General features: G+C 47.0%; 1 protein-coding gene across 9 annotated transcripts in view; it reads right to left on the bottom strand.

Moving 5' to 3' along the window:
- Nucleotides 1–3,361: 3,361 nt before the first annotated feature.
- Nucleotides 3,362–15,687, bottom strand: part of NLRC5 (NLR family CARD domain containing 5) — an 84,370-nt gene continuing 72,044 nt past the window's right edge. For 7 of the 9 annotated variants that reach the window (XM_050922754.1, XM_050922756.1, XM_050922753.1 and 4 more), the window contains 8 exons: nucleotides 15,226–15,309; nucleotides 14,053–14,136; nucleotides 12,900–12,983; nucleotides 11,633–11,716; nucleotides 10,982–11,065; nucleotides 8,945–9,028; nucleotides 6,961–7,044; nucleotides 3,362–5,574 (listed from right to left, as the gene is read on the bottom strand). In XM_050922754.1, coding sequence (XP_050778711.1) covers nucleotides 5,493–5,574; nucleotides 6,961–7,044; nucleotides 8,945–9,028; nucleotides 10,982–11,065; nucleotides 11,633–11,716; nucleotides 12,900–12,983; nucleotides 14,053–14,136; nucleotides 15,226–15,309 — 670 coding nt within the window. In that variant the 3' untranslated portion in view covers nucleotides 3,362–5,492. Of the gene's footprint in view, nucleotides 5,575–6,960; nucleotides 7,045–8,944; nucleotides 9,029–10,981; nucleotides 11,066–11,632; nucleotides 11,717–12,899; nucleotides 12,984–14,052; nucleotides 14,137–15,200; nucleotides 15,310–15,687 lie in introns of those variants that run through there. The other 2 variants (XM_050922761.1, XM_050922762.1) reach the window with 2 other exon arrangements.

Below are 15,687 nucleotides of genomic sequence, written 5' to 3'. Positions count from 1 at the left end.
GCTAGTTCTTGTCCTTTGCCCAGAGGCTTCTGCCCAAGCTCTCCTGTAACTCAACAGGGTTCCCCAACTCTGTCCAATCCTTGGAGCTCATCACCAGCAGCTCCCACTTACTGCTTTCCTTCAGCTCTCACATAGCTCATTCCCCCCCAAGCAACTCTGGCCTGCTCCTGCTGCCGCTCCTCAACTGGCCCTGCCTCCCCTCTTCTATGGCTCAGGTATCTCCTCTTAGCCCAGGTGGGAGGCAGCTTACGGGTCACAGGTGCACTGGCCTCTTCCCACTTAGAGAGCCAATCACCCGTGACACACCCCATTTGAACATCCCAGCTGTGTTCCCTATGTCCCTCCAGCTCCTGGTGCAGTGCTGCTTCCCAGGGAGCTGAAACCTTCTATTTCCCATAGCAAATGTTTTCCCCTTTCCTGCATATTCAGGTCACAAAAGTTAGTAGCAAAAGTCCTGACACCCATGTACTAGTCTTGTCCTGATTCTTGTCCCAGAGATCCCTCTGACTGTCCTTATGTCAATCACATGAAAGAGGTTAGCTAGTCATGGCTCTGTGTATTTCAGAACTAAGGAATTTCCCGCAGACACCGGTCCTTGCCACAGGGCTACGTTCCACAATCTCAGCTTCTGGGTTTTTATTCTTAAATGTTCTAATCTCAGGAAAAAAAAAACACCTCCCACTGTGAGACAAGTTCTGTGCTCTCTTCTTGAGAGGCAGATCTCCCGAAACAATAGCTCTGAGATGAGTGTACTGCCCACCTCCATCTCAGCAGGGTGAAAACGCTGAAAACAAACGGTGCCCATCTAAATGGTCAACCCCGTGAACTATTTCACTGCTGAACATTTGAGCAGACGCATACAGCTACTGTGCTCCTCCTGCAATCCCAAACCACTTCCCATGTCTCCCCGAGTGCCACACCCCTAAACTGCCTGCACACCAGCTTTCCCCTGAAGACTTCTATGAAGTGGCTACATATTGTCAGATGGATGACACAGTCTGGCATATCACAGGCCATTACATCTCACCCACAGTGCTGGAGGCATCCTGTGATGGCAGGGAATTGATTCAGTGAGACGTGCTCAAATGATCCTTGCAGATGAGAGACTCCCTGTGCTACAGAGCAAGGCAACCACCCCCTCACTCACCCCCAGGTCCCCTGCCAAGCAGACCTCTGGGAAAGTTCCTTCCCGACCCCAGATCTGGTGATCAGGATGATGCTGAGCATGTAAGACTCCCCAGTCAGGCATCTAAGGGCTTATCTACATGACCCTGCAATTTGAACTATGAAATCAAAGGTGCATCGTTGGCACTAACACAGTCCTGTTTCAAACAGGACATTTAGCTCACACCTGCAGTGTCTACACAGGGCAGTTACAGCGCGGCACTTTAGTGAGCACTGCAATTCACCTCCTCCCGTAGTCCAGGGCCCAAACAGACAAGCCCTAAGAGAGTATTCTCTGTACCCGTCTCCAGCTGGGGCTAAGCTCTGCTGCTTCAAAGCCATGCAAACTAACAAACAAAACAAAAACCCAACCTCCCTCCCACCCCCAAAAAAGAAGAACGTATCTGACCAACTGTGCATTGGGAGGGAAAACCCTTCCTGACCCCTGCACCTGACTGGCTGAAGCCTTGAAGCATGAGATTTGATTACAGCCATTGTTTTAATGCAGAGCTGCAAGAGTTATAAGCATACTGAGGGCTATGCAAGCAATCCTGTCCTCCCATGAGGACATGAAGGGAACAAATAGAGGGAACTCATGGATTCACAGATTCCAAGGCCAAAAAGGACCCTCACAACCGTCCAACCCCTCCCCCTGCCCCAATGCACAAGCTGTAGAACATCTCCCAGAAGCTGGATTAAAGCATATCTTTTAGAAAGATACCCAATCTCATTTTAAATATGCCGAGCAATGGTGAGTCCATCGCTCCCCTGGGAAGCTGTTCTAATGTTTAATCACCCTCAGTGCTAGGAAACTGTCCATTATTTCAAGGCTGAAATTGTCGAACGGCAGCTTCCAGCAATTGACTCTTGTTATGTAAAACTGGAAGAAAAAAACGAAATGCAAAACCCCAACACCAGAGATCATCTTCACACGTCAATTCCTATTCACACGGGGAGCAGCACAAAATAAATGGAACTTAACAAAAAATAAGCGAGAGCTGATTGGATTTTTTTTTTCATATTTAATTCAATACAAACCTGAATTTTAAAAATTCAGATGACGCTGCCATGGAATTTCAAGAGCTCCACAGACGGGAGAAGTCCTGAGCAGTAATTTGGTCCAGTTCACTGCAGAGTCCACATGCCTTGACTTTAGACAGGTGAGGTCAGAATGTGCGTGTTCAAACTACAGTGCCTGGCCCTATTTATATTCTAGAATAGTAACAGGTTTCCCCCCATCTCTTAGGTTATACTGACACCTCATGGTTTGGAAGGGATGGGGTTTGGTTTCAGGTCTGTCTTTGCTTTTGTGTATACATGATGTTTTTTCTTTTGCTGCCAGAATGCTTTTGTATGAAGGACAGTGCTGCGCATGTGTTTGGTCTTGAATTCTGAAAAGGATGCCGTAACAAGTATGCAGTGTTGTTGTAGCTGCGTCGGTCCCAGGATATTAGCGAGACACGGTGGGTTTATTGGACTCTCTTGGCGAGAGAGACAAGCTTTCGAGCTGACACAGAGCTCTTCTTCAGGCTAGTTAAATCTCACAATTAGATTTAAGAGAGGGAAGCGGGATAATCCCTAATACGAACAGATTTTTTCCCCACAAACTCTTTGTTTTAATTTTTTAAACATTGGCAGTGTTGCCAACTCTCACAATTTTAACCTGAGTCTCACACTATTTGGTGTGGTTCCCAACTCACAGAATTATGTGAATATTTGACAATCTCAGCTTTTGGGTAAAAAAAATAGTACTTTTCTATCTTTCACTGTTGGGGAAAAAAGATTGAAACTGTGACCTGGTGCTCCCTAAAAGTTAAAAAGCAGATGGTAAATAAAAACCTCAAAATTATTTTAAAAAATACCTCGGGATTTTTGAGCCAATCTCTTGATGTTTGTGGACCTGACTCGTGACTTATACGGAAATATCGTATTTTCTTAACTAGTTTGTAAGTTCTCTGGGGCAGAGACTGTTTTCAGTGTGTTTTCAGGGACTGCTCACCACGCACCGTGCTTGTACAGAACTAGCCTAGCACAATGGGACCCCATTCTCGGTTTCTCCCTCGGCGCTATCATCATAAACATGATGATAACATTTGCCTTCCCAATGTTTTGACTCCTATGCAGCTGTTGTGCATTAATGCCTAAGCACCAGAAAGTGAAACTGACTAGAAACAGAACATGAAAGTAAGTCAAACAGTTTCAGAATCCCAGGCACTCTTATTTATTCAATAATCACACATATGCACTCATTAAAATGCATACAAATATATACGACGGTGAATGTTTCCAACCAATGAAAGAGGAAAATGAACTGGAGCAGGATCTCACCATGTCCAAATGGAGAAGTTACAGTGTTATCAATACAATGATAAAACAGGCAAAGAAATCTGTTTTTCACAAGTGCTACAATTTGTTTTTAGAATTTTTGTTTTACTGAGTGGGTGATAAAAGCACAGAACTTCTGCAATAGCTGTGTTTGAAGGTGACAAAACTATGATCACAATTCAGTGCACAACACGGCCAATGCTGGAAGAAACCCACTTGACTTTTAGGTTCCCAGCCTGAGCGTCATAGATTCTCAGGCCAGAAGGGACCATTAGAATCAGCTCATCTGAACGCCTACACTTCTGAGAGGAGACCATGAAGGCAGAGAACAATGAATGTGTCCCACACATGTTCTCAGAAACCTGCTAAGGGAAGAACTCAAACTCACAGATGCTTCTTGGGTTTCAGTAGCCACAGCAAGTCCCCGGAGCCACCCAGCTGCAGTTTGCTAGGCTGGCAGTTCGAAAAATCCTATTTTCACTTGTAAACTAAGTAAATGACATCTGTAAACATGGAAAGGAAATACAACCCAGAGCCACCAAAGCACGGGCTTAACTTTGATCACATGCTCAAGCCACACAGGCTCAAGTGCCTTACTGAATTAGGACCTAAATATGGAAGCTCATTGGTGACTTTGGGCTCCCCTGCCCCATCCCCTTTCAAACTATAACCACTCTGCAGCCAAATGAGCTGTATAAATCAAAACCAAATATGTACCTTGGGAAACTTAACACTGATCTTTCAATAAAAACAATCACACTTCATGGAATAGTGGGAACCAGCAGTACATGTGCTCTTCACTTACCAGCACTCGTTCTTGCTGAAAAATACTTCTTTTAAATACCCCAGACAGCAGCTCCCAATCCAAACCACTGCTGTAAACAAGTCGATAAATAAAGCCATTCCAGAGATTAAATATTTACAGTACCAAATGTACAAGTCACCCACATTGCAATGAATGGGCATAAATAAGGTGCTCAGCATGGCTCCTATCCTGCAACTGGATATGCCTGGGCAGACCCTTTGACTACATGCTATGCAGATCAGATCGCAGGATTGGGCCCCTGTAGCGATTGCAGCATTTCATCAAAGACCACACACACACCCCTTCACCTCAAACAGGTTAGTGCAATTTCAAATATAGGGCCCCATTTAGCATTCCAAGCCCAGTGAAACAGTTAAAGCAATATGAAAATAGGGAATCTCTTTCTCCTGCCCCGACCCTGAAATACCTCTCATGCAGAATTTACAATTTTGTTCAATGCCATTTTGCAGCCTCCAGACTCTGCTCATTATGAAACAGCTATTTTCTCATTGAAACTTGATTTTTACGCGATCCAGATGTGAAGATTGATCTCTGTTTGTTGACAATAAGCTGACGTTCACACAGTAGTGTGCAGAATCAAAACAAAATGCCAAGCAGTCATCGGTTTGTTGTGAACATTTTGCCCAGCCTTAGAAATGATACTGATCTGAGGGAAACATACACCACATTCAAACACCACATTGGAGAGTATTTGGAATAGGGTGTTAGGTCCTAGCTCCCCACACCGAGATGCAGAGTTCTTCTGACTCACTCTGGTATGAGGTGTTATGGTCCTGTGTAACAATACAGAGCTATTCTTCTGACTCATCCTGACTGCCAGATCCAGTGGATCTTACTGGCTTCAACCCAGGAGTCTAAAAGATTAAATCTCTCTTTGAGGTAGAAGGGAACTAAGGCCAGGAACAGAGAGGTCTTGCAGTGAGTAACCTCAGAATAACCAAACTCAGGAAGAAGCTTAGTTTGAGGTTTATATAATAGTGAGAGTTAAAGATAAAGAAAACCTCTGTGTTCTAAGAGCAGGGCTAGAATGCCACATGCTTACAATATTTATTTTTAGAATTCTGCTTTCTCTATTTCTCAAGGCTCCTTTTCAGTGCAATTCACCAGGATAGCAGTAGTGTTACCTGGCTTACCTAGCCTACAAATCAGCTCTGATCCATTGAATGTTCTTCCTTTATTAAAAGAATGAGAAGTGCAATCTTGCATCTTGCTTCGTAAGACTTTCTTCAATGTTCTTGGGTACTGGATTGTTCCAAAGCCTAAAACGACATTGCATGGGTTATTAGGAGTCAAGAAATATCCCCAGATACCCTTCCTCTTTCCTCCTGGGGTAACTGTCTGCTCCTAATCCACAGGGGCTGATTGGCGAGGGAGGCCTGCACCATTGACACGCAGGCCCAGTGGTGAGAGGGGCTTGGGTGTAGCACTGCTTCAGAGGCAGAGCTGCAGGTGGCGTTGGGCAGCACAGTGGCGTGCTACCTGCCAGCTGTGGGGGGATGAGTTGTCTATCTTGGGGGAGAGATTCTGGATTCAAAAGACGAGGGTTTGTTGTGGTATCAGAAATGGGAGGAAGAGCTGACCGAATAAACCCACAGAAAAATATTCCAAAATGTAACGAGAGGGAGAAAGCTGGGATGTGGTCATTCCTAGGTGTAGTAGGAAACAGCAAGTTATGCAGGAGTGCCAAGAACGATACAGCAGCAAAAGAGACCAATGCCGTTTGGACCAGTTTGTGCAAAGATATCACCTCACAAGACAGGGAGGCGGAGTGTCTCTATCTAGCTCTGCTGTGACTGCACTTGGAATACCGTGCTCCATCTTGGAGGCCCCATTACCAGGTGGATATTGTCAAATTGGAGGGAGTTCCAAGAACAGCAACAAGAATGACCACAGGGCTGGAGGGACTAGGGAAGTGGTTAAAGGGAGTTCAATACGTACAGCTTGGCTAAGCAATGACTCACACTGGGGAAAACAAAGGAGTCTCCAAGCACGGGAAGGATGTAGTCACCAAGAGGGAAGGTTGTTTGGGAGAGAACACAAGGGAGTACAACCAGGTGTAACAAGATGCAGAAAAATGGAAGGGAAAATGCAACACCAGGATATGCTTCCATGACAGTGAGATGTAGGATGCTGTCTAATAGCCTCCCCAGGGGAGTGGTGGGAATCCCACGGAAAACCTGAGCAATAGCAAATGCACAATAAGGAGCAATCTCACACTAGGTAAAAGGATGGGCTAGATGGGACCTAGGCGGTGGTGTTGTAGCTGTCTCGGTCCCAGGATATTAGAGATAAGGTGGGTGAGGTAATGTCTTTTACTGAATCAACTTCTGTTGGTGAGAGAGACAAGCTTCCGAGCCACACAGAGCTCTTCAGGTCTGGCCCAGCAGAAGTTCTTGCAATAAAAGTTATTACCTCACCCACCATGTCTCTCTAGCTGGGAACTACCAAGTCTTTCCATCACTTATTGCTATGACTGTTTCTGAGAAGGGCAAGCTACTCTGCGGGGAAGAGTCGGTCTGGGAAGCCCACAATGTTTTTAGGTCTGGGCCCAATTTAGTGTCCTAATCCACCCCAGTGGGGCGCCATCACCCTTACAGAAGTGCTACTGCCCTCAGCCCCTGGTGCCACCGGAGCCGCGTGCTCACCGTATGACTTGGATTCCACAACATTTGGCGAGTTCCTCCGCTAGCTTTTTGGCACCCCGGGCTGCAATGCGGTTATTGTCCAGACTTTCAGAAAGGAAAAGAGAATGTGCAAATGGTTTTCAGTAGGAAAAGACTGGCTAAGCTTCTGCTATGTACCGCAGGCCGCAATGCCCCACAACACAGGTCAGGTTCAGAAGTTCTCCTCCTTTCCCTGTTTGCAAAAGCAAAGTGCACCACGGCTGTTCACCATGGCCTGAGATTTGCTAGCATGGACCCCTGCATTTATGCAGAACCTCAGGGGATCCCACTTGAGGATCAGTGCCAAGGACTGTCAGGAATGGACCCCCTTGTTGCAAACATGGCATTCTTGCTAGTGCCTGCGGGCTTGTCTTCACTGCAGCAGTTGGCTCGAGGAACGTACGCTCCATTTTGAAGTGTGGCCGCTCTCGCTGGAGTTACTGGACTCAAACTAGTCTAACTTGAGTGATAGCGTCCATGTATCAAAACACTGGGAGTTACACAGAGCGACTGGATTAGCAGCACCCCGTGAGTGGCTTAGCTGCCGATAGCTGGCGTGGTGGCATCCCCACTGCATCGCTAGCTTAAAGTGCCACTTGACTTGAGCTAGAGAATTTTGTGTGTGGATGGGAGTTGAGTTAGGGGGTAACACTCAAGCTCTAATTCCAGTTAACTGTGCTGTGAAGACAACTCCTGAGTCATAGCCAGGGAAATTGAGCATGTAACAGCCTGAGGCTATGGTTACACTTGCAGACGGAGATCGCTGCCCTTGCAGACCGCAGCAGGGAAAGCGCTGCCGTGTGTTCACACTCTCCCTGCAAGCGCAGTGGCATGGCCACATTAGCCGCTCTTGCGACTCCACAGAGAGCAGTGCATTGTGGTAGCCATCCCAGTGTGCAAGTGGCTGCAGTGTGCTTTCCAAATGTGGGGGGGTGGAGTGTGACAGGGAACGTGTTGTGTATCGGTGGGAGGAGAGACAGTGTGTTTTGGGGGACAGAGTGTGTCAGCAGGCTGACTTGTAAGTTCAGACAGCGGCAGGGGGAAACCCCGACATCAGCCCCCACCTCCTACCTCCCTCTCTCACACACACACGCACAAACGTCTGCCTCTGCAACAGGAGCATTCCACAATAATGGGTTGCTTTGTGTCCTGGCAGATAAGCACGCTGGCTGTCAGAAACGGAGCTTTGGAAGGGGATCTCTGCATGCCTGCAGCCGAGTTCAAAACAATGACCAGAGTGGCCACTTGACTTCAGGGGATTATGGGACGTTTCTGGAGGCCAATCACAGCGCAGTAATGCAACGTGTCATCCACACTGACACTTGGCTGTTTCAGCCAGGGCGCAGCAAGCTCTATGCTTCTCATGGAAGTGGATTAACCAGAAGTGCTCCAGCCGCAGAGTCCAGGCACTTTAAGTGTCTTGCCAGCATGGACACCTCAGGAGTTAGGGTGCCTGGGGCTGATTTAATGCACTCTAACTTGCAAGTGTAGCCAAGGCCTTAGAAACCGACTAAGCTACCTTCCTTGGCCCCAGAAGAATGATGTGGGAAAATGAAACAAACATTTAATAATGAAAAGTAAGTTTAACTACATCCATTTTATGGTGAAAAACCTCAAGAAAACGCCTTGTTGAGCCAAATCCTCTCTCTCTCTCCTTTCATCGTAACTTTGAATTTCACTTGGTAGTCAACAGATATTTCTTTAGTGAATATAATTACATGTTTACTTGCAGTGCATTATTGAGCTATTAGATGTCTCTCTGCACTGTGTAGCGTTCCAGGCATAGTTTGGTCCCTGGTAAACAAAGCAGACTAAGCAAGAACTCAAGCTGTGTGGAAGCCTGTTTTCTCATGTCTACGGTTTATAGCTATTTCCTTTAACAAATGTCTCCTATTTAATAAGGGCTGTGATTTCAGATATGGAAATTCCTCTGGGGCAATACTTGATATTGCCACATCACACTCACTCTAGCATCCTCAGCCTTGCCATTCTCGGGAGAACTGTGGCCAGCTCCAGGGCACCTTCATCACCAAGGCTGTTCCATGACAATCTAAATAAAACCAGAAACATCAACTGGTTGGTCACCTGAGGCAAATGAAAGCATAAGCCCCCGAGATGCAACAGCAGCGCTTTGGTGCAGTCTCCATCACATACTAGCGCAATGATTTCGGCGAGCCAAAGTCATATAGTGAACCACAAGATTTTAGCAAGGGAAAGAGTTTATTTTGCTCTGACCCTAGGGGGAAACTTTCCCCTGTCGCAGCCTAGGGAAGCTTTATTTCCCCGCTTTCTACTCTTTCCCTTGAGGAACTACCTCACGGCCACAATATTCGTCTATGCAAGACAGGACTCCACAGAACTGAGTGGGGGCTGCTCGTCCTGTGGGCCAGCTGGCCTGGGGAGCTCAGAACATTACGAGGTAGCTCCTTGCTCTGTTCCTGGGGTTAAACGGTCACAGCAGGCTGTAGCTAATGGGACCCACAACAGTGCCCATTAAATTCTCCTACCTGCCCTTTATTCTGAGCTCTGTATACCAGGGTTTCATTTGACCTTTCAGAGGATGAGTTTTTTTGCTTTCTGGTTTGTTACCGAGGGAGTTTTTGTCCTGACTGGAAGGGGAGAGGCTGAGGCTATGGCGACACTGGCACTTTACAACACTGCAACTATCTCGCTCAGGGGGGTGAAAAAACAATCCCCTCGTGGAGGCGGAGTACCTGCAGTGCTGGTGCCGTGACCACGCTGGCACTTCAAAGGGCTGCTGCAGGAGCGCTTTGAAGTTTTGAGTGTAGCCACGGCCTCAGACTCCAGCTGTCAGCACCTGCTGAGCAGGGGGACGTTCCAAATGGCACAGCGGTGAGACTCTATGAAATGGGGGCAGCGGGTATGCAGTAACTGCAACTGTTTGTTGACCTCACAACTTTTTAGAATTGCTGCAGATTTCCGCACTGCCAGCCCTTGGATGCTGCCATCCACGGCACAGACTAGCCCTGCTGCACCCGACTCCGTGCACCTTGTCGCAATGCAGAGACACTCTTTCTAGCCAGGCAGTTCACCTTCGTGGCAGGGTGCAGAAGCGCACGGAGACAGCTGCAGAGAGGCTGGTTCCTGCCTCCGGCAGCAGCATCCAAGGGCTGGCAGTGCTGAAGTGAGCCAACAGCAGCTTGGTGTGGCAGGAAGCTGCAGCACTTGTGGGGGGGGGGGCAGGTATGGGGCAGAGGTGCCCAGTCCATGTGCTGCTGCCTGCTCTGGGTTCAATGGCAATTCCCTCCTGGGGTGGGAGGAAGCAGGGCTGGCAGCAGGGCAGAGTTGTGGCTTTGGTGTGATTACACCATTTATTATAAAATAGGGACATTTTGCAGGATTGGGCCTTATAGTGTAACAATTTCCTTGGCCATTTAGGGAATTCACACGTGTCATTCTGTTGCACCCCATGGCCATTTGGAGCTTCCTGATGGCAGACGGATTAGAACTCAGGACTGCCTGCTCCAAAACCAGAAATGGATAACACTGCAGCTAAAGGAGACTCTTCCTTACCCGCTAGCAGTATAGGAGCTATGACACATAACCGAGCAGTTCTGATTCCATCCAGTGGAAGGCAGTGACATGTATACACACTAACCAGTTCAATACATATCACCTGAGTGATTGTGAATGTAGAAAGTCAGCTGCAAGGCCCTGCTAGATGCTTAGGAAATTGTTGTACTGTACACTGTGCTCCTGTTCTGACCTGGTAGCTTTTCATACCCACTTTACAACGGGGCAGGGCAGCAGAGAATCAAGCCAGTAACTTGCTTCGCTCGTTCTCACATGAGATGCCATGATGCCGGCAGTAAGGGACGTATGTTAAAGAGGAAGGTTCCACTGACCCACAATTTCAATAAGACACCACGAGAGGTAGGCAGGAATGAGCGTGCACAGTAACCAGAAGACAGGCAGGTGCTAACTACTGTGAAATGGATATTTGGGCCTCGAGGCGAGATATATACCCACGCTCTGCACTCACATGATCTCTTCAATGACAGGACAACGACTGAAGCCGAGGGCAAGATGTCTGGAAACGCCATCGCTGATTCCACAGAGTTTCAGTCTAAAGGGAAGCAGGATTTGGAAATACAAATGGAATTGCTGGTCCACATGGCCGGCAGGCAGTTTATTGTAGGAAATGTCAGGGACTACATTAGCGCGTCTGGAAGCCCCTTGGGAACATCTATGCCACGTTTTACAACCCACGGCAGCGTGTCTTGGAGCTCGGCTCTACAGACTCCGGATCTTGCTGCTGCACTGAAAACAGCTGTGTAGACACTGTGGTGAGGGCTGCAAAACCTACCCCACCCCTAGGCTTCAGAAACCGAGCTCCATCCTGAGTGTCTGCGCAGCTGTTAGAGGCCCCACTCTTTGGGTCTGAGCGAGGCAGGGGAAGTGCCTGTATTCCGCCATGGTGCCCTCTCATCAATCCATGGGGCTGCCTGAGGCCAATTCTCCTCTTGTGTAAATTACCGTAGCCACAGATCACAGCCCCTGGGCCAGCTGGGTCAATGGGCATAGGTGCATTGAAGTCAACACCCGTGGGGAATCAAGCCCTGTTGGCTGGGTCACTGCTGCAATCTTGTCCTGAGAATCACAGATCCACTGTGCCTCACGCAGTTTCACTTACTCAATCTTCCTGAGCCGGGTGAATCGTGGAAGCCCCTCTGACAGGGTGCGGATGGCGCCTTCCCCAAAGCTGTTCTCTGACAAACTGCAAGGACAGTCAGAATGCACTGAGTGGCTGTAAGACGCTGTGATCAGAGGATAGACATTGGCTGTTAACGCTGGCAAAAAACAACCTTTTTCCTTAGCCCTCAGCAGTGCTGAGGTAAGGGCTTGAGAAAAGGAAGGATGGTCAGTGGCTAGCTTGGGACTTGGGAACTCCAGGTTCAATCTCCGGCTCTGACACAGACTTCCTGTGTGACCTTGAGCAAGTCATTTAACCTCCCTGTGCCTCAGTTCCCCATCTGTACAATGGGGACAATAGCACTGCCCTGCCTCACAGAGTGTTGTAAGGGTAAATGCATTAAAGACTGAGAGATGGGCCATGTCAGCACCCAAGATAGAGAGATGTTGCTTTGTAAAACACACCCTGGATCACTCTGCCCACTTGTTTGCAGTGGGAGAGAGTAAGTCATAGGATGGTCTCTAGTTGGTGTCCCTGGGGCTGAACCAAAGGTTCTCTCAACTCTTTGGAAGTGTAAAGACATCGCTGACACCTGGAAGTGTATCCTGGGGCAGAAGGCAAGTGCATTCTCTTACACTTACCCTGCTGTCATTTAACCTAAAGAGGTTGCTGACGAAATAAGCAAGTGCATGGCATCAGGGCAGTATAATTTCATGTCCCTGTCAGTTTTATTTCGGAAAATTATTTACTTCAAATGTAAAGCGTTGCTACCTAGCGGTTACAGAAGGGCTCCTTTATATTGAAAGAGAGGAATCCCAAAGCTGTCTGATTATTTTATGTGCTACTTCCTGTCACACACAGCATCCCACATTTGGGCCTAAAGAGTGGCTGGTGGATGGTGATGCTAAGGGAGCAATATCCTGATACCAGTGTCACAAAGAGGGAATATGCAGGGAAGGTCTCCCTGAACATGCTCTGTAAGTCAGTGCATGAAGCAGGATTGACCTACAGGCTCTGTGCGTTTGCACAGAGGCTTTAAACTCTATGGGTGGAATCCAGGCCTCAGTGAATGCAAGTGGAGTTTTGCCACTGATTTCAGTGGGGCCAGAATCTCACCCTACAAAGTTGTAAATTCCACACGTAACTAGGTACTATTGTTTGTACACTTAGTTTTACATAGAAGCCAATATATAATCCAGACTGACAGGCAGAGGTGCACCAAGTCCTACTTCTTACAGCTTCCCTATTCATTCCCAACAGCACCTACCTTATCTCTTCTAGCTGCTGGCATTCCACCAGGCCTTTGGCCAGCGGCGTTCCTCCAAGTGAACCAATGTTATTGGACTGCAGACTGGTGAGAGAAGAAATTCAGACGCAAACTTTTCAGAAGAAAACTAACAAATCCTTATATATGCGACTTCCTGTCAAAGGAAGAGCTGCTATTCTAGAACTGATACCCAGGATTCAAACGGAATCCCTGTCTTTGACATTTGCACCCTTCTTTATGAGACCTTCAGAACGGCGACAAACCAGTGATCGGAATGTGGCTAGCAATTTATACTCCAACTAGCCACCCCAATGTACCTTTGTTCACCTCAGTGCATCTGGAGGGGGAAGCTTGACCCCACTAAAGTCAAAACAAAACTCCCGATTGACTTAAACGGGGCTAGAATTTCACACGTAACCTCCCCTTGCTTTTCAAATGCAAGGCTTAGTCACAAAGCAGCTGTAGTTAAACAGGGAGTTTTAGCTCTGCATAAATAAATGATGGACAAAGATCGACCGGTCACCATAAGAAGCAATGCTCCCAGGAAATTAAAAGCTGCTTGGCACAAGGTATTTGACCTGTACCCATGGCATGGGGAAGTTTGTTCTAAGATAGTAGAGAGAAAAATTAGGGTCGTTTAACTGTTTTGCTGCTGTGGCAGAGCAGGGCAATGTTCTATTGATTAGAGGCTTGGCAAGACTTCCACATGAGAATTAAAAACTTAGCACTACTCAGTTTAGAGAAGAGACAAACAAGAAGTGAGAAAATAATGACGGGCCAGACGGATGCGCCTATTTACCCTCTTCTCATATGAAAGCAAGAGGACACCCAACAGCTTTAATATGTAACACATTCGGAACTGATTAAAGGAAGTCTTTTATTCATTTCCTAACAACTCTGTGGAACTGATTGCCACAAGGTATTTACCGAGGCCAAGAGCTTAATGGGAATGAGGAAAAGATTTTATGATGGGATGACACTACTGTAAAGACATATGGCAATGAACAGCAGTCAAACTATGTTAGGAAGCATTGGAAGCAGATAGTAATGAAACCTGGTCTTGGAAAGTCTCTTTTTTTTTTAATCAGTCCCAGGATTTCCGGGGTGCCCTGCCTCTTGGAATGTGAGTAAAGAAGTAGAAGCAAGCACTTACTGAAGGATCTTCAAGTGGCACATGCTAGGCAGAGAGAGGGAGAGTCTCGCTGCCGTCTTGTCTCCGACATGGTTCCTGGCTAATCTGAAAACAATATGAAACATTATTTATGATGAACTAACAGGCCTAATTCCCCACTCCAACCCATGTCTATGTGTCTCCTGTTAACGTTAAGAGGAGATGCACATGCTGAGGGTAGAACATAAATGTCCTTACTTAACCCTTTGGAGACTGAATATACTTACAGAAAGAAATAATAGTTATGCGTCATAATCCAGTCATTAAACAGTCAATTAAAGCATGGTGTAATTACCCTGTGGTTATACTTCCTGATACCGCTGCGATTACCACTAACTTAGACAACCAGTAGGTAAATTAAATCATTCAAACACTTGTTATTTCCCCTTTATCGCCATAGAGATTAGGCCCCATTCCTTCAATCCAGACCGCAGGGTAGGAACTCAGTCAGGATCTTCAGCAATATAGAACAGCCTTCTGTTACTTGAGCTGAAGGAGAAACTCCATCAGCTCCCAGTAGTAGTAGGCTGCTTTCCTCGATATGCACTAACCACTTGATAGGGATGCAACACAGGTGTGTTATGCCACCAGCACCCATGTGGCGTCCTATTGTCTCAACTGACTCACATGTGTAGTGAGCTGACTGCACTGCACAACTGGGGCCTTATGCTGTAATTATATTTTTTGATACTGGGGCCTAGTCCAATATCCTATCATCTGGAGGCTAACTGGGTGGGTTATACATTTTAACTGCAACAGAAATGATTTTCCCCACTCTGGTTAAAGATTTTTATTATTTCATAGGATATTGACACTTCTCGTCTGCAAACTAATAGGGAGCTAGATGAACGGTAATAAATTCAGTGATGGTCCTCGGCTAACAAAGTCTCAAATCAGCCCCAATCTCCGTTTTTAATATAGTAATAATTATACAGCTTTCATATTTATTTCATAGATAGCACACACACCAGGCAGATGCATGGCACACTCTAGGCCCTGTGTTTCTGAAATCCCAGCTGTTATTCTGTACAAGGCATAGGCTTAGGCTCTACTCCATGAACAATGTTTGTACTTGTACAGCCCACTGATTCCCCTGGGGAGACCAGACGTGAAGCCTCAGAACTTTGTACCAGCTAGTGTGAATGTGGGACTCACAGTAACTCCTCAAAATGCCTGCAGCGACCCAGCGCCTCCGCGAGCATCTCCCCTCCAGCTGGGCCAATGCTGTTCGACGACAGGCTAAAATACACATGGAAACAGACAGTCTGTCAATGGTTGAAAGGAGCTAGGATATACCAGATATAAATTAAGCCACGGCACGAATGGCGATTTCACTGCAGATTGTTTCATGGCTGAGTGGCGTGACAGGGAGTACAGGGCATTGCAATAACAAGCTACCACTGAAGCAGGCCCAGAGATGCCAATCCAAAGCTTGTCAAGAGTCACACAGGTCTCTCCATCAAATAGTTTGGAAGAGAAAGGCTTTCTAATGCACTAGGTTAGACCATCAGAGCACTGGCATGGCTGCTTTTTCTCTCAATGAGTGTCCCCGTCATGGCATAAGATTTGGGGTGACTTTTCTTACCAGCTGAAACTGGCCAGAAAGAGAAATTTCTC

This window comes from Gopherus flavomarginatus, chromosome 14 (assembly GCF_025201925.1).
Source record: "Gopherus flavomarginatus isolate rGopFla2 chromosome 14, rGopFla2.mat.asm, whole genome shotgun sequence".
Taxonomy (NCBI): Eukaryota; Metazoa; Chordata; order Testudines; family Testudinidae; genus Gopherus; species Gopherus flavomarginatus.
The sequence above is the reverse complement of the archived record's forward strand: the minus strand, read 5'-3'. Positions and strand labels throughout refer to the sequence as shown.